At 44.1% G+C, this 23,953-nt stretch overlaps 1 protein-coding gene and 1 long non-coding RNA gene across 2 annotated transcripts in view; one reads left to right on the top strand and one right to left on the bottom strand.

Annotated features, from left to right (window-relative positions):
- Nucleotides 1–23,201, top strand: part of LOC104691389 — a 47,682-nt gene extending 24,481 nt beyond the window's left edge. The window contains exons 3-7 of the long non-coding RNA XR_005604177.1: nucleotides 3,237–3,357; nucleotides 9,973–10,732; nucleotides 11,758–14,101; nucleotides 18,423–18,523; nucleotides 21,738–23,201. This is a non-coding gene — a long non-coding RNA (uncharacterized LOC104691389). The remainder of the gene's footprint in view (nucleotides 1–3,236; nucleotides 3,358–9,972; nucleotides 10,733–11,757; nucleotides 14,102–18,422; nucleotides 18,524–21,737) is intronic.
- NEDD9 (neural precursor cell expressed, developmentally down-regulated 9) overlaps nucleotides 1–23,289 on the bottom strand; it is a 37,995-nt gene extending 14,706 nt beyond the window's left edge. The window contains exons 1-2 of the mRNA XM_039568900.1: nucleotides 23,204–23,289; nucleotides 6,631–7,071 (exon numbers count right to left, since the gene is read on the bottom strand). Of these exons, the coding sequence (XP_039424834.1) occupies nucleotides 6,631–7,071; nucleotides 23,204–23,215 (453 nt within the window). The 5' untranslated portion in view covers nucleotides 23,216–23,289. The remainder of the gene's footprint in view (nucleotides 1–6,630; nucleotides 7,072–23,203) is intronic.
- Between the last annotated feature and the right edge of the window lie 664 nt (nucleotides 23,290–23,953).

Below are 23,953 nucleotides of genomic sequence, written 5' to 3'. Positions count from 1 at the left end.
GAGAGGAAAGAAAGAAAAAGGAAAAGGTGTTAAGACAGGTAGGGCAGAGAGTGTCTTGTTGTGAATGACATGAAATCCTAAAGGCTCACAAAAAAACCCCAGTTTGGTTCAGTCCATACAAATAATTTTAGTTCTTTTAAGGTGCTTCATCTTATTTCTGTTATTTCTTTCCTACTATATTGAACTTCTAGATGGAAAGTTTGCGGGGGGAGCTTCATTTGGGAATTGTTGTAACAGGGTATTTCCATGACTTCTTGTTTCCCTTCCTTTAAGCCATTTCTCAGAACGGATCATTCCCTGTCAACAATTTCAGTTTTGTGAATTGGCATTTCCCAGTGGGCAAAAAAATGGTTGAGACAAAGCATTGCCAAAAAGTTTCAATTCCACAAGAGTGTTCTCAGATGTACACTTGGGCAGAAACAATGGAAGTGCCCCATAATCATTTAAGTTGGGAACTATGCTGCTCTGAGAGAGAGAGGCAAATAAAACCTTCCATGAGGAAGAAGCTCAATTTGATTTGATTAGATTTGTAGAGGTTCTCTGGCTCCCAAGCTGTACTTTGGCTCCATTTCTGTATGGGTATCTCAGGGCAGCTGTACAGACAAGTGCTCCTACTAACTGGTGTTTAGATTAACACAGCTTGCTTTGGCAAGTTTATAGAAGGCACAGATACTTTTTAAACAGATATAAACTCCATCCTTAATTGTTTGTTGCATCTGTATAATAATTATTCCAGACCTCAGTCATGACTGATTGTGCATATGTAAAAGTTGTGATGATAAGAACCAATGGGAATATATTACTGTCTTTTAAGGATTAAGGATGGACTGTTTTATGGAAGGTTTCTGTCTCCTAGGAAATTAACTACATTAATTTCACTTTGCTCCCATTCTAACAGTCTGTTTGGGGAGAAAGATTAATTTAGATTTGTGTTTAAAAAAAAAAAAAAAAAAGATGCAATACTGCCACTGCTTATAAAAAAGAAAAATTGAAATGTTTCATGCAAACATATGGAATGATGATATTCTGATGCTAATTAGTTGTCCTCCAAATCAAAACATCTAAAAAATCATAGAATGCCTGCCAAGACTTTAGATTTCACTAGAACTGTGTTTTCTGATGGTCAGCAACTTGTCTTCATCTACCCATTTCCTATCTCTAGAAACCACACTTCCTCCTCATGATGCGATTTACTTTCTGAATAATCAGTTTTCCACTCATGTGGAATTTTTTTTCTAAAATGCTCTGCTGCTGTGCTTAGTTTTTAGTACTTAGGGCAATTTAGATTACCCAAATTTGGTGGTTTGTTTCAGACATAACCAAAGGTTCAGTTAGGTTTCTAACGACCAAGAAAGAACCCATAAACTTGCATTTTTCTTTTATTATTATAATTACTATTACTATTGTTATACTATTTTTAGCAAAGGTTTGATCCTGCCCTTGTGCAGACAGATTTGTGTCCCTGGAGACCTTGGTTATTGGATTAGATTGCAGAACTGGCCTTTTTTTCTGATACTCCAGGGGAAAAATGCATGTATCTGGTCTACAAATAGAACTGATGAAAAAGAGCCCTGTGCTCAGGGAGGAACAGGGAGTAATGTTGAGCTCATATATTTGCTCAGCCTAATAAAATGCAGTCTTTTTCTTGAAATACTTCTCTACAAATCACATGAGTGACTAACTGCTGTTTACTCTGCCTTGTGGATGAGGAATTAACTGCATGGACTTTCTATCAGTAACATGGTTGTTCTCCTATTAACGTCACATGGAAAGTTACAAGTGAGACTCCCGAGCCTAAGGAAAAGGCTGTGTGCTGTTTTAACCACTGAGCTTGCGTTTGATTTGAGGTATTTTCATCCTTTAGCGCATGCTTTGTGAAAGGCAGCTCTGAATGTTGAGGTATGTGTTACCACTCCTGCTGCACTCAACAAACTTCCTGTGTGTTCAGCACTTTTTAACACTGAAGCAATATTTTGTTATAAGGGATACAAATCCCCAAAGCAGAATTTGTAATGTGAAAGCAGAAGAAAAGAGGGACTGTACGATCACTGTTTGGGCCATTTATGGAAACCCCATCACAGGAAACTGGTATTTCAGGCCTGAGGGTAAATGGGGACATTATCTTGGAATGTAAATACATTTTACCAACAAACTGCAAAACACTAGATATGCTCCCATTCTTTCTGATAATGAAATAATCTGTCACACAACTCTACTGTGCTTAATGTCTGTCTCTTCTTACTTCAGAAATGTGAAAATAGGCAAGGAAAAGAAGACAATAACGTAAAGGCAGGCTTATTTCTGCAACAAACATTATAAGCAGCCATTTGTTTCTTCCCAACTAGGACAGTACTTGTGTAATTGGGAGGAAAAATGTCATAATGTGGCTAACTGGCTCCTGCTACTGAAGTCCGTGCCAGAATTGTCAGGGTGGTGCTGCTTGTGGGGTGGTGGGAACCAGCATGTCTCTAACATAAATACAAACCAGGGAACAAGGACCGTTCCCATAGCCATGGTTTACCCTAACCTCCTGCTGAAGGCAGTGACCTCTTGAAAAAGGCAGAGATAGCAGGATGGCAGGGTGTGAAACTCTTGATTTGTCAAGGACATGTTTATACTTGGAAATAGGCTAGGGATGAAGATGAGTTCCTTCCCTATTCCGCTCTATCCACTTTTAAAAGGTGGATAAATCTGAGTGTTTGCTGAACCGCAGTGTTCCAGTTCAAACAGACCAACAAACAAAAAAGCTGATGTGTTCCAAGCTGGCATAAATCTCTATTTGCCTGAGTTGGTCTGTGCCTTGTGGGAGCAGTAGTTCAGGGCCTGTAACTCCCACAGTGCAGTCTCTTCCCCGGTCGAACATCAGTCTCATTCTGATTTGTGCAGATTCTCCTTGATCAACAGTTCTCCTGAGAGCTACTGGTTCCTACAGAAAGCTGTTTTCCAACAAGGAAATAATTCCCTCAAATTTTTTGGCCAATGCTATTTTCAGGATGGCAGGGATAGTACAACAGATCAGCTAGGGGAAACACTGAATCAGAAAATGAGTGTTTAAATTATGGCAGTGACTTCTTTTCCATGTGTAGCTTTCCCTGCTTTAAAGCTTAGGTGTGAACTAATGATTAATCACAGATGCAAAAGAGTCTTTGTGCTTTGACAGCACCTTCCCCAAAGGATATTCTCAAAGCAATCTGTACAGAATGAATTCCCTCATAATTAACCCACATATTTTGCAGATGAGATGCAAAAGCACCACTCAAGACCATGCAGAATTCTGTGACAAGGATAAAATCCAGGTTTCCTGAACGTCAGATTTGTCTGAAGGCTCCTTCTCTTTGCTGGCTGCAGCAAAAGAGGGTAAGTTCCAAGGCAGAGCACAGAAAGAGGGAATGAATTCTAAGATACAGCTTTCACCTCTTTACGCTCATCAGACGCTCTCCGCACTTTGGGGTGGAACTGTTTTGTGACTGAACTTGCAGCAGAGCTACAACAGCTTGGGGCTAACCAAGGCTAATTTTAAACCACCTCTTGTTATCTCTATCATTGGTAGAGTGAGTTCTAGAAGGTGCTATTTTTATTTGAAAGAAGGAGCCAATACAGCTCTGTTGTCAGCAACCGGTTTGGCCAGAATCAATTAATCACTGTAATTATCTGCCCCAGGACTCCTTTTTGACTCGATTTGCCTTGCTGGCTAAGGAGATGCGTTACCTCAGCACAGCTTAATAACATGCCTGCTTGTTGATTTACTGCTGCTCGAGGCTAGACAATTCCTGCCTGACAGCAGCTCCTGTATTGCAGCCAAGCCACACGTTTGCACAAGGGAAACAAGGAGACACGTGCAGAAAGGGATAGCACAGAAACTGCTGCTGGTCCCGCTTAGAGTGGCGTCTAGAGGACACAGTTTTCTTCTCTAGCTCCTGCTACGGGAAGGGAGAAGGCTGCATACAGCAAGAACTTGTAGCAAAACCCTTCGGCATCCTTAAGACTACCAAAATACGCAGCTTGCTAACCAGCTGATTCTGGTGATGTAAGGAGGCAGAGTGGCTCATTTAAGCCTTTGAAGCAGGTGTCACAAGTCTAAGAAAAGAGATTATTCATTTTGGAAGACATAGCAAAGAGACCCCAAATCAAATCTTCAAGATGCCCAGCTTTTCTTAATATTAAGGATTGTTTTTACTGATCCCTAGAGGAGGTGGATTTGGAGGACAGACTGTTCCTTCATACAAAGGAGACAAGTGCTAAAGTGCTTCCCTGTAATTAGGCTTTTCTTTCACAAAGGCATTAGCAGAGAGTTGCAGCGGTAGCTGTAAAAATGCAGTTTAGCAAGATCGGGATAAAGAATGGAGTAGTTTTACATCAGACACTTCCCTCACTAATAAATTGTCTCTTGCCTGCCACGGTTTCAATCCCAATAGGCTCCTTTTAGTGCAGAACTGAGCAATTCCAAGGAGCAAGGGATATGCCTACCTCTGATCAAAGCAGGACTCTGCCGTGAGGTTTGCCTGCCACTAATACAACACATTGAGTACTGAGACTAAGGATTCTTAGGCTAAATAAATTCAAGTCAGGACTAAAGCAAGTAGCAAATATTGGCTAGTGCTAAGCAGGTTGGCATTTACTTTGATTGAGGGTGAAATGCTTTATAAACATGCATGTTTAGTTATTTTCCAGTTAGCAGCATAGCTGGCCTTTCATGGGTTGAGAGGAATTAAATGAAAACAAGTCACAACTCGAGAAATAGATAATCTCAATTTTCTAAAGGTGACTTGAATTCAGAAAAATTCATAATCAAGGTTGCTGAAAAAATTTCAAGGCAAAAACTTGGACAAAACAGGTGCTGTACCGCTTCTGATTTTTGCACCTCAACAGGAACTTTGCACTTAAACTAAAACAAAGATTTCAGTCTCTTGGTGTTTCAAGGGTTTTAACACAGTCCTAGCAGCAAACTGATTTATGCAGAATGTCCTGTTAGTTTCACTGGAGCTGGAGAGGGTGGGAGGAGGGAGAAGAAACTTCTTATCAGTTGGAAAACTCTTTCTGTGTAGAGTAGAAACACACATTCATTATGCTAAGCAAACTATCCTAATAGTCATTTAGGTAAGTCAGGTCCTAAAATGAAGGTAACATAGTGCTCATTCCAAACTAATACCTTGGGCTTTCCAGCAGACCTTCGTGCAGAGCTGCTGTATGGTACATCTCCTGCGCCCAGGCTGGATAGCTGAGGCATCTCTGGACAGTGCTGTAAGACATTTCCTACGGCCATAGCCGAAAATGAGATCTCTTTGTGGGATTGCTGCCCCATCAACAGGCTATATTTACCAGGTGCTCACTAACTACCTCGGAGGGTATCTACTGTGTACAAACAGTACTGCCCCTGGAAAAGATTGCACTGTATGTAGTCTATAGGGAAAGGAGAAAAAGAGAGAAAAGACATTAGAGTTATCAAGAAAACCCATGTAATTGCTCCAACAAAGCTCCTATCTCTGCCTGTGCAGCAAGTGCAATTTTCTCATACTATCTTCCTGCACAGCCTATAAAGCATAACTGTGGAAAAGCTGAGCAAGCAAACCTCTTTATAAATTGACTTGGAATGGTTTCACAGATCTTTCTCTCTTGCTCAGAAGGCAAGAAGTCCATTTATTCTTATCAAAGAAAATGAAATTATAACAAGGAAATAAAAGCATTAGAAGATGTCTTCCAAAGGCCTGATATGAAAAAGGCTGTCTTGTGGGTGATGTGGGGGAAAAACACAAAACAGACGGTCTTGCCAACCTAAATAAGGAGATGAAAGTTTAAACCAGTAAAGAACTTCCTGACAGAAACATCACCTGCTTACATAAATTGGATATTAATGCTATGCTTTAAGCTCTAAAGGTAAGGAGGATGCTGATATCTGGAACTGTTGAACTGGGAATGAAGGGACTGAAAGAAATTCTTTTCGGCTTTGTAATAAGGGGCCAGGAAGGCCAAAAGAATTTCCTTCCTTCCTTGGGTATCTTCCTTAACCCTTTTCAGTCACCAGGGTACCTGGCACTGTGTGTACCAGGATACCTGAGAGGTATCCTGTGAAGGTAAAATGAGGGAGTGGCAGAAGATGGGGAGAACTTAAGAAGGGCAGCAGGAATAAGGGGGGACCCACACAATGCAATGCTTCTCACTGGAGCCTTGGGAGCTGTCAGCTGCTGCAGTAATGGCTGCATCATGGAGCTGCAGCAGCTCTCACTTTCAACCAAGAAATTTAACTGTAGATAAACATCAAGTGCACTCTTAAAAGATTTAGGTTCAGTATTAAAACATCCCTCATTATCACCATCCTCTTGCTCCCTCACTCTTAGAAATACGGCCCTTGTCTCATCAATCATTGATTCCTCTTTGTAGTTTAGACCCACTGTGACTTCTCCATCAAGCCAGTATATAATTTTTAATTAAACAAAAATTACTTGGGCAGATGATGTAACTGTTCATTAATAAGTGGGAGAGTTCATCTTGCTGCAGCAGCTCTTTTGAACACACAATGCAAGAACGCCACAGGCCAAATGCGCTCCAGCCTGGGAGGAACCTGAGACCACGTACTTCTCTCAGCACAAGTGAGCTGCTTTGGAGCTATGAAGTAAGAGCAAATGCACACACCTTGTTAATCACAGCTGGACCATCAATACACCTCTGCACGGAGGGTGGCACCTGGTAAATATCTTGTCCCACCAGACCATGACCAGTGGGTATCTGGTAAATTCCCTGATTCTGGTGGGAAGGTGGCACTTGGTAGACAGGGTCCCGTGCTGAGGCCTGTGAGCTTGGCACTTGGTAGATCTTCTGGTGGCTGAAGGGCTGATTCATCAATCCTGAGCTGGGCATATCCTGGCCAGAGGGACAGTCCTGTACCACGGGACCTATCAGGAGTTTCACACGGTTGCCTGGGACGATGCCTTGCCGGCCGTGTAAGGAGCAGAGCCACCATCCTTCCAGGCCCTCGGTGTTCTGTTCTATCACCGTCAGGATGTCTCCCTTGCGGAAGGCCAACTCTTCTGCACACTCAGGGACATTGTCATAGAGGGCTCTTGCCATAAGATTCTGTGGAGAAAGAAGGGCAAGAATAGCAAATCAACAAACAATTTTTCTATATCTTCAAGCACACTCTAGGTGATAAGAAATAAGAACTGAATTTGAAAAGTAAGTGTGCAGGAAATCAAAATAACATGGAAAATCATGCAGCACAGGATTCCTCTGTCCCAAGTTTGAGAAATGAGAGGCTTATGCATTATTAACACTGCTAGTGAGAAATTTTCCAGTAACAGTGGCTCAGATAGAAGCTCTTTATACGGCCTAGTCACCTGAACAGACAGAAAGTCAGGAGAGTTCTGCTCTTGGCACTGAGGTGCTCTTCCTGTGAATGAGGGGCTTGTACCTTCATCTCTTGACACTGATTTCCCCACAAACGTGCTCTGTGTACTGCTGCAGCCAGCTAGCTGCCATTAAAAATAAACCCTGAACAAGACTCAAAAGGAGTGAGTAATCCAGAGCGGTTTTTGCCAAACATTTTTACACTTGTGGGGTCCCAAAAGACTTTCCATGGAGGTGCAGATCCCATTAGTGTAAAGACAGTGGCCTGGCTTTTCTTAGCTGACACCTGCAGGTGCCTTAAAGTGATGGATCTTTAGACCACCTGGTAAGAAAAGCTATCTAAAATACAAGTTGACAAAATGTCACAGGTTTTGAGCTACAATGCTCATCTTTGCATGTAGCTTTGTGCCTTCTCACTCTGTGCAAACTTCCTCAGGGACACAACACAGCATAGCAGTAGCTTAATAGGTAAAACACTTCCTCCCCTGCTGCCTCAAAACCACCACCACAAAAAAACCCCTCCAAAACAACTGCAAAGAACATGGTTCCTCTGAGTCCTCTGAGATCTTGAAGAGAAAAATATAATTTAAAAAAATAATGTGCCCAGTGACTCCAAGTGGGGTCATGCCTGTGCCATGAGGGAAGCAGTGCCCATCTCTGGGGGTCTGTTACAAGCCAAAGAATGTAAGACTGTAGGTGCCAACCAGCACCATAAAGTGCCTCTGTGTGTAACTTAGGAGGAGTCTTAGGGCAGCCAAGGAGTGTCTTTGACTTGTGTCAACATAGTTTAAGCACTCTTAGATGCATTTTGCTTGATAATGTCAAGTGGGGCAGTACCATTAACATGAGGAACTTCACACAGCTCTACTACCCCCAAGCATTTGCCCCGTGTTTCAGGCAGGCTTTGCAGTTTGCCCTGACCTCTGTCCTGTTGGGGTTCTACTCCCAGCAGTACCTCTGCCATGAAGTTTTAAGACAGCTCTGAGTTGATGTAAGGTTGTTGGCTGTGATGTGTTACTAATAAGTACCACCTCCTCTCACAGATGGAACTACCTCCCTTTCCTCTTTCTTTGCAGGCCTGTATGGCACATCCAGTTCTGAGTAACTGGCCAAGGTATTCAATGGAAAGTAGGCAGGCTGTCTGCACTAGCATTCTTGGACCCCTCAAAAAGGCCATGAAGATTTAATTTCTTGGCTCTGGTGATATTTCCAGATGTGTTGGAAACAGCTGCTCCATGACTGCCTGATTTTCAGTGAAGGCAGTCAGCAGAGATGGTTATAATCTAATTGTAAGCACTTGAAAAAATATACAGAGCCCTGGATCTGGAGTGTTCAATCTGAAATATTTGGATGCAGTACACAAACTGAAATGGTGTTAATCCACCAAAAAGGATATGCAGCTGTCTTAAAGATTTGTCTTTCCTCCGTCAAAGGAATAGCATCAAGTACAGTTTAGTGTTTTTATCTGTCATATTTATCCTCCTCCTTGGACATATCAGAACTTTTTTTTTATTGTTCCTCACTTGTTATATCTTTCCCTGTTGACACACTCATGTTTTCCCACCATCCCTGTGCTTCCTTGAGACAGAGACTTTCATCTGACCTTGCTCAGTGCAGCAGATTGTGTGCAGGGCTGAGTGGTGGATGGAAGGGGGATAAGCTCAGATGTCACATAAAAGGTAGGCAAACTTGCATTTCCCAAGACATGTAGTGCTGAAATGGGGTGCACAAGATCAGTTTCCTCTTCTCTGAATGGAAGATCAGCTTTCAAGTGTATGAGAAACACTGGCTTTGCCTTTCATCAGCATCATTAGTAAGGCCAGTATAAATTAAGCTTTGGCTTGGAAAAGCAGGATTGCCATTTTGAATTGCCATGTAAACAACAGCACTGGGGCCCACCATCCCCTCTTATGTACATCTACTCAGCTCATCAGTCAACAACAATAAGAAATGAGAATATAGATAAAGTAGGGAGCAATTTTTGTCCATGCCTTGGCAGGACTGCAAAACTATTACTGAAGCATGGTCAAAACCAGTGGCCTCTTCTTGAGCACTTCCTCTATGCTCTTGCCATGTCGATGGGGCTACTTAGCTGAGCCCATGGAGCTCAGAAAACAAAAGCCGCTGCCTAATCAGATTATTCAAGTTAATCTCTTATTTTGACTCCATCTCTTTCTAGCATCTTTCACAGGGGAAATCTACCTAAGGGACTAGTTGAGCCTGTGCAACTTACAGAAGACTTTCACAGAGGAGCTGTTTAAAGGAGGACAGTTGGGTGGGGGAGGCACAAACCAAGCAGGCTAAATCGATGATAAATGCATGTTCTTCTACACTTTGGAGTTTAAAGGTATTTGAAAAGCTTGATTAGCTTCTACAGCAAAGCAATTCTCAGAACAAAGCTGAAATGGTGGTAGAATTAGAGCAGATAAAAGTTCCCATGTGAATTTTTTTTCCCAGTTGCTCATTATCTCTGTCCCAGTGACCTTCTCACCACCTGCATGCAGCATGTTAACACTTTCTGGATGTGCTTCAAGAACTCCTTTGTCGAAAACAGCTTCAGATTCTAATTGTCAGTGTTAACTCAGGCACCATTATGTGAATTATACTAATTGGCTGCCACTTGTTTTACAGCCATTTCCCGAGGCCTTTTAAATAGCCCAGAGCCATGCCAGCAGCACCAGTCACTGATGGAGCAGTGAAGCAGGCAAAATATTCCTCCAAATAAGCATTAGGACCAGAAATACTAAGCCAGTTGCTTGGTGCCAGCAGCAAAGGCACTGTTCCTGCTAAGCAGACCTGTGTTTTGAGCATCTCCCTGACTTCATTCTTCCTTCACAGGATTGCTTAGTATGAGCTTCAGAAACAGTGTCAAAATCACTTTCCTGAGTCAGCAGAATCAGCCTTGAGAAAAATGAAATTGTGACCACAGAAGGCCTCCAGGAAAGCATTTAGAAACCACAGAGGTACCTTTAACCTGCTGTGGTGATCAAGATGGTAGTCTCTGCTCCTCCACACACAGAAAGAAGTTCTGATCACAGATACTTCTCAACCCTTGTGGGCCTCATCTCCACAGATTTGACAAATCTGAGTAATTTTTTGACTCTATGGGCATCATAGCCCGTATCTCAATACACCTCATTGGCTTCATCAGCTCAGAGACTGGGGACAGTTACATGAAATTAATTGCCTCTGAAGAGGCATGGATCTGTCCACTCGACTGTCTGAGAACCAGCACCAAGCAAGCACCAAGATCTTATATGAGAAAACAAAAGCACAGCAGTGACCTTTTTGTATGACTAAATGCTACAAAAATTTTTGGCCATTTCCTAGACAAATCGGCAATAGAGAAAGGGCAATGAGAAAATTATCTCGGAACTTGTTTTCACAACTGGTAAGTTGCACAGAAGTCCCTTTATATTCCTAATAGAAAGGAAAAAAAAAAAAAGGAGTGGTACAGATGCAGAAGTACAAATTCAAGTTCTGTAAAGGCAGGGGAAAAATTACCCGATGCTAGATAGGGAAAAAATTTTGTTTTGTTATAGAAATCAGCAGTACTTCATAAAATGAAGATACTGGCAACTACCACCTTCTTTTAGTAAGACTAAGAATGGAAGCCTCTGCTGCTCTCCTTTGGTCCAATTAAATTAACTACATGATAGGTGCAGTGGAGCTCTTCTTAAAAGCCAAAAGTACCCTGTGGTCTCTGTGTAGCAGCTCCATTCTCCTGAGCCCCCTGTGCTACAGCAGCTGTGCTTCAAGTAAGGAGTGCTTCTCTACAGCTAATGGCTGATTGGAAAGACTCAGATCAGCTTTTGTGTCCTCAAGCCTTGCTAGCAATACTGGGATGTGTGGAAGTTGAAGCCAGGGTCAGGCCCCCACCGTGTTAATGCTCTGTACAGGCAAAACAAAAAAACCCCACATTTGTTCTCAAAAAGCTTAAATTCCTCCTAACCTTGGGCTCATGAGTGCAGTAGAAAGCATCTTATGTAAAATCACTGAAAACCAGAAGTTTTCCAGTCTTCTGTTAAACAAAGTGCTATCTCAGTTGTCAGCAGGTCAAAGTGAAAGGGAGCCCGACCCTAATGACTGCTGCCTGGGGATTTTAGCTGGAACATGCTGCAGGAAAAGGCTCAGCAGACTTTGCTGATGTCATGTGTCAGAAACTTTCTAAAGAACTGGAACTGTAATGGATACTCTCTAGATTAAATGCAGATTACAGGGCCCATGATCCTAATTTTCTACACTGGATGAGACAAAAGTAAAGCTTTCAAGCTTTCTCTAGGTAAAGTGAACCAGGAGTTTGAATCTTCTGTCTGAGGTTTCCTTTAATGCCAGTTAAAGTCCATTAGATAAAAGCTGGAAAGGTGCCATTTGTATTCTCTGCATGCCTTAGATTTTTCTTTCTTTTGCATCTAGGATGCATGTCCTATTGAAACCCAACTGTGAGCAAAAGATGCTGCTCTGAAAACTGTCAGCTGTCCTACTTGCAGAACCCAAACTAAAAAAGTAAGACTCTGTAAACTGTTTTTCTTCTCAGATGTTGAAGGAACTACAGGCCAAATTCAGCTGCATAAATGAGGTCTATTACAGAACTGTCAAAGGTGTCTACTCTCTCCTTAGCCTACTGCAATTGATGGCTAACATGTCTGCAGCTGGATGAAGACACATGAAAATACTTTGAAGATCACGATCTGTTTTGGATGGCCTTCTCTGCAGTGAAGGGAACGGACAGAATTCTGTAATTCATAGTCTGGAGGATGAAGAGGGTGTTTGCTGATGAGGCTGAGGCAGAAGAGGGAAGAGGCAAGAGTTAAAAAGAGCAGTGGAAAGAGCTACCACTTCTGTAAGAGTAAACACATCCAGTGACGTGGATAACGAGCGTGTGTGAGGTGCCCACAGCCATGGAAGCAAACACAGGAATAATAAATTACACGCTACGAGATTAAACACAATGGTCTCTTTAAGGGCCGAGTGCAGTGGTGCCAAGCTCCCGGCACAGGGCTGCCGACTTCACTCCTCTCAGCCAGCTCCACAATGAATGAACGCTCGAGGAAAAGGTTCAACCAACCATAAGCTCAAAGAATTTCTGCTGCATCCCTCAGAGGTGCAGTATGAGGATACTGATCCCTGCTCCGTGCTTGGCTGCTGAGGCGTATTGTTTTGTTCTGCTTTGTCTTGTTTTTTAATATTGCTTCCTGTGCGTAGAGTTTATGTGCAAACAGAACTGGGAAAATCGCCTCTGCTCTTCACTAAAAGAGGGTGGGACCCCTGTTTTCTATTATTGGACAAACTGTTTCTTAAAATGAGAAACAGCTTCTCTCCTATGTTTAGCAAGCTTGGGAGTAGGAAGGGAGGAACAAAGGAAGGAAAGGTGGGGGCAATGTCTGCGAACAAACCAGTAGCTTAGTTTTCGTTGGATCACTTTTAGTTACCCATCACATAATATTTTTGATAACAGATTCCCATGTTTTAGATTTCTTAAAAATGAATGACTGCTATTCCAAAGTAAGCTTAAGTATTTACATACCCTTGTAGGGCTGCACTAGGCCCAACAGTAATGCTCTGCCTGTGAGACAAAAGAACCAAGCTGAAAACCCTGTATAAAGTGAGCTTTATTCTGAGATACATGGTTTGCCTACAAGCAGAACTGGTAGAAGAGAGGGAAATTTCAGCTCTGTTGTGTCTTCTGACAGAAGGGTTTCAGTGCCAGAGCCATTGGGCAGTTTAACTTTGGTTCTTTTCAGCTCCCATCTCCTTTTCTATTTCTCAGTGTCACTGCCTCTGAAATAAAGCATTCATTGTGCTGTGTTGGCCAGGAAAGCAACTCTTGAGGCACAGTAGGTAACAGGTTTATCTATAACAAGCAACTTATCACAAAGGCTACTTAATAGAAGCTGACAGAGGTCACTGAATAAGACATTCAGCTTTGCAAAATGTCTTTTGCTGGTCTGCTCAAACCTAGAAGAAGGCAGTATGAACAGCAAAGGCAGTACCTGGTACACACAAAGCTGCACTGGCATGTTCACTGTTGGCAGTGACATGGGGAGTGGACTACGAAACAGCACCGCTTGGCCATAACAGCCTCCATCCACGCTCAGACCTGAAACAACTCATTGCCAGCAACAAGCTGTGTGCAGACTCTTGCTTCTTCTCTCAAGATGATGTCTCTCTCTGCTACACAGAGAAGGCAGGAAATGCTACCACAGCACGTATGAGAGCCTCTGCACCAGCAGGGTGTCGCAGCTGCTGCAGCTTCAGCAGGGGAAATGCCCTGAGCATCCAAGTCAGCCTGCGCCCGGCTCTGGGAACTCTGAGCTCCCTTAGCTCTCAGCTGAAAACAAAATAAGGAGCCCGGTTGCAAATGTTCACCATGGTAATGCTTCAGTTCACTCCTCAGGCAAAGACCATAGTTCTACTTTCCAGGCACTCTCTTGCTTTCTAACACCAAAACCTCAAGTTTTCGGTTTAGCGAAGATACTTCTCTGGTCAAGCACTGCTCACCCAAAAAATTACAAGTCCTGCTGGATGGAAATTAAGGCAGTTTTCCACACACAGATTTGGAAGACTGGCTTCACAGCTAATGAGAGAGCTACGAGCCAACAGCCTCCGCAGAGCCCTAAGGACAGGTCTTCATCCACCCTAAATATCCTTACTCTCTAGTCCTGTGGATCTCCAGAACAGAGGCTGTCAGTCATGCTGAAGTACACCAAGCTGCCTGGAAGCTGTGACATGGAAAACCTTCTTTCTGCAGGGCACAGAGGTGAGTGCCTTATTTCAATGTCCCACCAAGCTGTCCCAGCCCCTCTGCCTGCCTGAGAGGCCTGATTTTCAGAGTTTGCTCAGTCTGGGATTTTTTTTTTTTGGTAGTGAGACAAGTTACACAGAAAGTTAAAGAGGAAAAATAGGAATGTCCCCTTCTTACTGGACCACACTGGGGGGCAAGCCAAAGTAGGCACTATGGCTGTCATGCTCTGGAATATTCATTGCCAGTTTTTGCAGACACAATACTGCACCAAGCAGGGTAGGCAAGCAGCGAGCAGACCAGCTAGGGCTCAGGCACTTCACACTCTTGCTCAGGATGCTGCAGGTCCACTGGTTCACTCAAGACTGGGATTCAAGTGTGACATAAACATGTGAGAGACTGAAAGTGCTCTGGTTTGAGAACCGTTTTTGTTTCACCAGAGCTACTCCGTTTTAAGTAAATAGGAGATATTTGTGTATCCATTTTTTTTGTAGGTAGTTGGCAAAGTAGTTTGCAAAACTGAGGCAAAGCAGTGAACCTGCACCTTGGGAGGGAATCCAAATGTATGTCTATTAAATAAGGAATTAGGAGGCTAGAACAAATAGGGGGGAACTAAAAAAGGAAAAATGTGAAAATGAAGGTTAGAACAAAGATCCTAACTGGTGCTCTGGCCTGTGTGAATAAAATAGTTCAGTGTTCTGCCCTGAGTGCAGAAGCTTATTGCCATACCTGATGTTTCACAACGGAAAAGCAAGTTGAAAAGAAAGATCTCTGGCTCCGTATCTATTGAGAGCACCAAAATGGTAATTCTACATAGGCAAGAAGGAAAAAAAGCCAGGCTTTCTTTGTTTGCTCAGATGATATTCTTCTGTCTGTCGACTGAGTTTTGGTTTTTTGGCTTGTCCAGTTTTATTTTAGTGAGAGGGGGTGAGAGGCATTACGAAGAATTACCCAGAAACATAATGTCCTAGCTGTTAAGTAAGGTGTTTCTGATGCAGCCAAGGCCGTGCTGTATCCCAAAGCCCACGTGAGCGGCACAGAGCCCCCGAGGTGCCGGCTGCGCCCGCCGGGCGGGTTTAACAGGAGCGGGGCCGCTCCCTTTCCCTGCGCAGCAACGCCGCGCTCGGGGCGCGCAGCGGGACGCGGCGGCCACCGCTCCGCTGGAAAAGGGCACGCTGAGCTAATGCTCCATCACCCAGCCCTGCGGAACAGCCCGGCACTAAGGCACGGCGCTGCTGGGCTGCCAGACCACCCACCCTGCTCTGCTGCCATCGCAGGCGTCGCACACGGTGTGCGACAGAAACATCTACAGTGAGGCAGAGCACGGATCCACTGATGACATATTCCTCTTATTCCTCTGCCCCCTGAGTTCCTGGGGTTCTGCAGCAGTGCCGAAATGCCATTCTCGTTGCTCCTTCTGGGGACACAGACCACATCCCCTGACTTACCTTCAAGATCTATTAATATTTTGGGAAATTCCACCACACCTAGCTCACTAAGTTTTCTGTGTATGTTTCACCCTCATAACCGGTTTCCTTTCCCCCCACCCAAGGAAGGGTGTGATCTCGTTCCATGACTTTGAAAGGCCTTTTCAAATCCGTCTGAGGGCTGTGTGCCTTTTGTGACATCAACAGGGAGAGAAAAAAAAAAATCAAGCATGCAAACAATACCCTTAGAGTAAATATGATCTCACTGTGATTAAACCACAGTACATCAAAATCAAAAAGCAGATGTAAAACTTAACCCCTTTCCCTCAGGCAAGCAATTAAAAACTTAATGAAAGGAGATCAGATGTTAAACGCTAAAGAATTGAAGAAGCAGAGCAGAAAGGGGAAAAAAAAAATTATGGAAAGAAAGAATCCTGAAACGTGTGTTTTGAGTTCTCAGTTTTCCATTTTCTGGCATTTGTGAGCAGTCTTCTCCCAGACAAAGCTTCCTTAAAAAAAAAAACAACCCAAACCCAAAATTAACCCTTCCTCCTGCGGCTCTGGGGAAACAATTACAACTTGATTGTCAAGAAACCATAGCTATGTAGACATAGGACCTCAGTACTGCCACCAACTCACTTGTCTGATGTCTTCAGCTTTGAAAAGTATGATTTTTTAATTATTTTTCTTTAAATCTAGAACTTAGATGAACTAGGACATGTTCTTCTTCCCCCAAGTCTCTCAAAAAAATTTCATTAGAAAGGAAAGCCATCCTACTCTGTCAATATAGTGTCACCATCTGGGATACTACACAGCAGCTACAACTTGGGATGCCCTGAGAGTCCAACTTACTAAAGAAAAACAAGCTCAGGAACTCCTCTTTCCAGGCTCCTTCCAGCCCTCAGCAGGCTGGTGGGACAGGTAGCACATTGCCTGTGAATCAGAATTCCAGGGAAGCCAAGCCTAGCTGGCAGCTGATGCTTGCCAGGTCCAGTCAGAGTCATCTCCATTCTACAGGGCAGCGGTCAAAAGTCAACAAGCCTCCCAGAACAGCTCAATTTTGGCAAGCTGACATTTTCTGGGCAAGCATACCCCCGGAGAAGAGGGATGGTGAAGGTGTAGGTGCATTTTAAGCAGCTCTGGTTACTGTGCTCAGTCTCAGGCTGAAACACAACTTTAACTCTTATTCTTGATCATGTGAGAGAACGGTTTGGGCAGCTCCTGGGCTGCATGCAAACAAAATAAAGCAGTATAAAAAGAGAGAGAGAAAACAAAAGAAGATATCTGCCTGTAGATTACATCTTTCTATAGCAGTAAAAATTGGTTTATTACCCTAAGCATTTTAACTGGATGTAAAGTCCACAGGACATGGGCATTCATGAGCCTACCTACTTCTAGCTGTATGTTAAACAGAGTGCACACCTCTAGTTGTCTTGTACTTAACCCTTTGGATCAGAAACGTGTTTAGAAAGAGAATAATTGATGGTTTTTATGGTCTGTCTTCCTCTCTCTGTCTGCAACTAAGCAGGTCACTGGAAGAACTGAGATTTACTCCTAGGCTCCGTCAGCATTTTTTAAGATTTGTTGTTACCAAAGATTCGTGGTATTGCTATTGCTAAAATTTTCAACCTTGCTGTCGATGAGGCCAGCTTAAGAAAGGGCTTCTGATGTGCTGACTGCATTCCTGTAGAGTAAACCCGAGTAAACCCATTCTTATTACTCTTCCTTTTCCGGGCGGGATGGTCCACTCTGACTGTGAAGAAAGTGTTTTTAAAACCAACACAAAAATAGAAAGGCGAGAATTGGCCTCATCCCTATAGAGAAAAAACAAAAAAATACAGTTTTTGTCATGCTATGCACTTGTGTTTCTAGGACTGTGAACTATAGCTTTAGCAGTCCTGTTTCATGTCAAACACAAGCTACGTCCAAATCTGCTGTGGAAAAATGAGCTCCTTAAAATTAAGACAGTTTCCACTACTGTAATGTCTAGACCAAAAGGCAAAAGAAAACGGGCACTTGCCAAGAGCAAGCTGTGATAATCAGGCAATAATATGCAGAGGCTGCACTCTGAGCTGCTATAAAGTGACCCAGCTTCACTGATGCTGAGAGCTGCAGCCATTTACAGGCAGAAGTACCTCTACATGCAGCTTTACTTAGCAGCAGCCTGACTTAATAAATATTGCTCAATACCTGCCATAAATATTATTTTCATAGTACAGTCCCAGATGAGCATCTGATCAAGCCTACTGAAGGCTTGGCATAAAGCACTTTTCAGGGACCAGAGTACTGCTCTAACAAGTAGATGTCTACTGCTTTCATGGATGCTCAGAGAGCATCTATTACGTAAAAAAGCCTCTTGAAAAGTGACTTATGCATTTACAATTCCAAATATCACTGAAAATGGGTTCCTACACAGGTATGTGGACTTTAATGTCCTAAGAAGTTCAGCTACTTGTCTCCATCAGGTGTGGCCAGAAATGGGAGCAGTAAAAGATAAGAGTCCTCCAAAGGTGCTGCAGCCAAGGCAGAGGCTGTGCATACTACTCTTAAGCACTCATGTTGCTTTAAAAATGGAATTTAAACTCTGGACCTTGGGAGACAGGTGGGTTCCTAATTGCTGTTGGTATGAAGGGGATTTAAGTAATTAAATGCTGTGTTAAGTTAGTCCAAATAAAATAAGCAAGACAAAAACTACTTAACATTGGCCCTTAAGTGACCTAAGCGCATCTCTTGTATGCAGAAGGCATTCCCATGCCCCTAACATCTTTGATAACAGCAATATGACAAGTAGGAAGCTCTATGCTCCTGGTTTGCTACCTTTTTGTATGCACTAGATGCACCTGGCCTTGCTGCAATTACTCTGGTACTTAAAATGGAGCACAGGCAATACACTAATACAAATTTCTCCTCAGGCACCACACACAGGAGTTCAGCGTTCAGAGATCCGATATCAGTGCAAGTATTGTCTTCTAACCCCACTTGTTGCTGGGCTTGAGAAGGTACAATTCCAAAGGTGAGTTTGTCTGCAGTCTTAGGAAGTGTGCTCCAACACTTAACAAATTCACAATAACGCTTCATGAGACTTCTCTGAAGTCTAGCCTGTATTCTGGAAAATAGGAGAGTTCTGCAGCCTTTCTAAGACAATAACCACTGAAATGTGCTTTCATTTTTCCTTTGCAGGAGATGTTTCCATAAAGTCTTACTATTAGACAGTTTTCCTGCTCTCTGATCTGATAGGTCCCCCTCGATGAGGTATTTTGATAGTGTGGCACTGTTTGGAATCAGTAGACTTGAGTCAAGATACCTCAAGGCCAAGTAATAGTTTAACATGCAACCTGCAACCTCTAGCAGGACCTTAAAAGCAAGAGTAAAACCCCCAAACAAGTATCTAATGCCTCTTGTACTATCTAGAGTCAAACTGAATTGGAACTATCAAAAAAAAATAAGGAAGACTGTTCATCTGGTAGTTCTGCTTCCCCATCAAATACTAGGAACTACTGGACAGAGGCAGATAAGACTATCAGTTTCTGATTAAACAGATTCACAGCTACATTACTCAGGAGCAATTGTTAGACTAAAAACCACAGAAGTTTAGAAATCTGGCAAAAAACCCTGCATGCTGCTGGCTGTAATGCTTTGTGATGGCTCCTCTTCTTCCTCTGAAACAAACCCTGTAACGTCCCTAAGCCTCAGCAGCTCCATCTGTAAAACAGAATTAAAAGCACTCTGCTATCCTACCAAGACTTTGGTAGGGCAAGTGGACACAGTTGTTGGAGTTTCTCAACTACCCTGGAGTGTTGAGGCACTCCCTCTATTAAGTATACAAATATAAATCTACAGGGGGGGTGTGGGAGGGGAAGGAGGGCACACACAGGTTACAGCCGCAATCTGAAAATGACAGTGGCCTCCCAAGCTTTGTGAAGGGGACAGTCCTTCTGGCTCTATCTCACTAGTGCTGCTGCTGACTTGGGCCTGACCCTGCTAGACCTCAGCCACCTCACCCTGCACATGCACACATGAGAGAAAAATCATGAAACTTCCATTCGAAACTCACGACAGTAAGAGAGATGGCACAAACTTGGACAGGTTTTCCCCTTGTTGGTTTTTTCCTCTCTCATTACATTTTACAAGGTTTTACAGTTCCTATTTACTTCTGAGTTTGATTGCTATACTGAAAAAAAAAAGTGAAACGAAAAGGAGTGAGGAATAAACAGAACAGAGAGGATTTGGTTAAAAAAGTACAGACAGTTCTTTTCCTTTTACATGGTCCAACACTCAAAGTCTTTCATTGCCAGGGTTACAAGCAGCTTTTCACAAGCACTTCTGGTTGGGAATATTGTATTTCTTCCCAGGGACACTATTTTGTTTGTCTTGGCGTGCAGACATTGTAATCAAGTCTATATATTACAGGACTGTGCACTACAGGCATTTTGAACCCTGTTTAGGTTTCTTCCTTGCCCAACAAATTATCTAAAAATAGATAATCAAGACCTCATACTTTACATCTACGTCATTCCTTTTGGCTTAAATGAGGTAAGGAATGTAGGGTTTTTTCCCTCTCCTCTTTCACTAACTGTTCGGAAGTTTAGTAAACAGATGAGTCCCCTTTTCTTCCTTCCTTCCCCCTCTTACTTTGTCTTGCATGTGAGCAGCCACCAAGCTACAAAAGCCTTGTTATGATAATGTCTTCTCCCTTTTGCTTATGTTGCACTTTTATTGCCTGAGATAAGAGCATTGGAACTGGTGGCCAGACATACCCTTTCCCATCCATGTCCTTCACTGCTCATGGTAACCCACTGGTATTTCTGTCCCTACACAGTATATTGTAGCTGTAACTGCTCCATCCTTGGAATAACAGCCTGGGTTTGGTCTCAGAAAAGGCTGACCTTACCTCCTGGATTACCTCCTGGAATGGAGTCCTGTGAGAACTTGATGGGATGCAGTTTTGTGGCACATGGGGATTTAGCACAAAAGCAAGCTGCTGTCATCAAAAACTGAGGTGTTGCCCTCACACAACTGCACCCCTACAGGAATTAGCTTCTGAAAGCAGCTTTTAGACAAGTAGGGCTAAGAAGTGCTCCAAACCAACACAAGTATTTGTTATGCTTAATGTTTCCCATCTTTCCATATTGCAGTTAAAATAACTTCTGTGTTCTCAGGCATTTAACTAGTACATGAATGGGACAACAGGACCTGGCCTGGGGTCAACTTTGCTTTAAATAGCCACATAATCACAGAATATCACACAGTGTGCAAAAGATAGACAGTGGTGTAGAGACATATGTAAGGTAAAATTCTGAACCTGCTTAAATCCACTGGGATTTTCCCTTTCAGAGGATTCAGACTTGAGTATTAAGATGGGAGAATGCTTGAAGAGTGCAATGGACAATAAAAGAAGCTTAAATGGAGGAAGAGAGGGAGGGAACAAGTTTTGAAAATGTCTGAATAAAAAATGTGTAGATTGAGTAGCAGAAAGGATTTCTAGACCAGAAATTACCTTGGGTTTAGTCACACTGAAAGCAAAGTCATGAGTGATGGACAGACGTATTCAGGGTCTGACCCATGAAGCAGTTCCTGTTCTGTCCTACTGTTAAAATTCTGAATTAAACTATAACAAGCATTTCAATTATTTCTTTAAATGAGGCCTTATGGACTATCACAATGAAAGTAAGGAATGACAGGCCCCAGTATAACACCAGGAACAGCTAAACAGAGCCAAATCTGCACCTGGACGCTAAGCCTCCTCTGAAGTGATGGCATGTCCCCAGGCAGGCCATGAGCACTCTCTGTGCCTTTATTTCATGCATATAATTAAAAAAAAAAAAAAGACCTTTGTTTTCTTATAGGGAGATAAATCAAAGAGAGAAAATACAGAAAGAACAAAGACTGAATGTGCAGGTATTTTCTTCGTATATTACTCTAGGGATAAGAAATAGATCTAAGAATGTTTGCCCCAGTTAAACAGTGTAAGTAACTACTTCACATTTCCCAGGGAAAGTAAACACTGTAATCCAACAAGAAAGTTTTTGAGGCCAAACCCCTCAATCTTCTCTTTTTATTTATTTTTTAATGGCTTGCTCTTTCTCTGTCTAGAATTAAGTAATCACAAACCAAAACCAAAATCCTCATTCCCACAAGACAGGGCAAAGGAACCATTACAGAGCAGGGAAGACTTCCCCCTTTTGAGCCACCTTATCAGTCCACTTATCAGTCCACTTATCTTGCAGTGCCACTGGGCTACATAGAAGAAATCAGGACACTGTATAACTATGCAGGACCATTATTTTGCTACTGGGATACAAGTGTTGCTTGGCCATGGACAGTCTGAAAGCAGTTTGTGAGCTTGGACTAACAGTGACTCTGCTCTTCTACCCTCGAGTGCCTGATGTTTTCTGCTCAGAGTAACAGCTTCTCCAGGCAGGTATAAAGTCTACCTGGACTGATCAGAGGTGGAGTAGATAGAAGAGAAATGAATTTTATCTCAGACTTCAGATCAGTCATTTGTTTGAGACACAGTTTAAAAAAGAAAAAAAGCCATCAGATTCACATCAGAATTGTCAAAGCCATGGATTACCTTTGTCGACCCACGTCTAACACAATTTCTTTTTTCCTTGTCTTTCCATGACATGGAGAAACTGGCAGCAGCTTTGGAAACTTAACTCTGACCTTTCCCAAAGTTTGGCTTGAGAGACTCTGAAAACTTGGTCTGAGCTCAGAGATGTACAGAAGAGCACAAAAATCTGTGCACATTTACCTGGGTATCACTCGTACTCCTCACTCACACTGCTAGAGCATCAGCACTCTTTCACACTATGCAGCCTAAGTTCAGTACGGAGATGGACCTCACTTCCAAAGCAACTTAGTCTGCAAGTAAGTATATAGCGTGTGACATTTCCAAAATCACCTTTTTATTGACGCTGAAGTTATTTTTGGCTGGGGAAGGAAAGTTTTTCCTTCCTCCCCCTTTTTTTCCAAGCACACAAGATTACGGTATGTCTGTACAGTAATCTAATGCCCCGTGGGCAATTCTGTACCTTGCCCAGACGTTTCTGAGTAAAATTAGGATGACAGGCTCCACATTTGTGTCTTTTGAAAAAAAAAAAAAAAAACAACCAACCACCCCTCTGGTAAAAGGTTGCTAAAAGCGATTATTTAATAAGCGGGGATTAAAGGATCTAGTAAGGCGGTAAGGCTACCCAATTTTCAAAAATGTTACGGGTTTTTTTCCCCTCGCTTATGACCCATCAAACAGAACGAACCGTGATAAGGAAACATCCACAAACGGCTGGAAAGGGGGCGAATGAGCTCCCGGGGAGGATCGGGGGTACCTGTCCCAAACGCGCCTGGCCATCACACACCGCCCCGCGATCCCGGGCTCACCCCGTTATCCAGGACCCGCATCAGCGGGAAAAGCGAGGGAAGCCCCTTCTCCCCCCACCGCTAACACCGACACGGCATCCGGGGGGTCCCCACAGCCCGTCCCCTTCGCTGCCCCCTCGTTTCCCGCTCCCCGCGGACACCTTCCCTGGGGCTCTGCGCCTGGAGACAGCGCAGGGGAGGGGCGAGGGGAGACCTGGCCGCCCCGCGGGCACACGGCTCGCCTCGAGGAGGTGCGGAGGGGAGCCCCGAGCCGTCCGACAGCCGCTGCTGTCCGGGCCGCGCTGCCGGCCGGGCCCCGCGCCCCAGCGCTCACCTTGTACTTCATGGCTGCGCCGCCGCCACCCTGCGCGCGCTACTCCGCGCGCCGCCGCATCCCCGCGCGCTCTGCGCGCCCCGCCGCGAGCCGCCACGCCAGCCTCAGGCGCTCATTTGCATAGCGCCGCCCCCGCGGGCCGGGCTCGGGCACCAGCCGGCCCCGCCCCGCGTTCCGCCCGCCGCCGGGGGTGCTGGGGACCGGGGGGACGCGGGTTCGGGCCCGGGCGCGGCGCCTTCAGCCGCTTCCCTCCGCCGATGGCCAGGGAGAGAGAGCTGCCGGGCTGGCGGCCCTGCTCCTCGGGACCCCCGCCCGTACATTTCAAAGCTGCTCGCCTCGACTGTTCCCCGGCGGAAGAGGGCCTAGAGGCACAGGTCAACAGCGGCTGAACAGGAGCCAGCGTGTGCCCAGGTGGCCAGGAAGGCCAGTGGCATCCTGGCCTGGCTCAGCAATCGTGTGGCCAGCAGGGCAGGTATCCCGGCTATTGGGCGCTGCGGAGGCCACACCTCAAGTCCTGTGTCCACTTCTGGGCCCCTCACTGAAAGACATTTGAAGTGCTGGAGCAGGTCCAGAGAAGGAACTGGGGAAGGATCTGGAGCACAAGTCCTGCGACTGTGGGAACTGAGGGAACTGCGGGTGTTTAGCCTGGAGAGAAGGAGGCTCATGGGGAACCTTATCGCTCTCGATAGCTGCCTTACATGAGGTTGTACCCAGGTGAGGGTCGGTCTCTTCTCCCGGGCAGCCAGCAAC

Source organism: Corvus cornix, chromosome 2 (genome assembly GCF_000738735.6).
Source record: "Corvus cornix cornix isolate S_Up_H32 chromosome 2, ASM73873v5, whole genome shotgun sequence".
In the NCBI taxonomy this organism is placed as follows: domain Eukaryota; kingdom Metazoa; phylum Chordata; class Aves; order Passeriformes; family Corvidae; genus Corvus; species Corvus cornix.
Note: the sequence above shows the minus strand (reverse complement) of the source record. Positions and strands in the feature narration are given on the sequence as shown.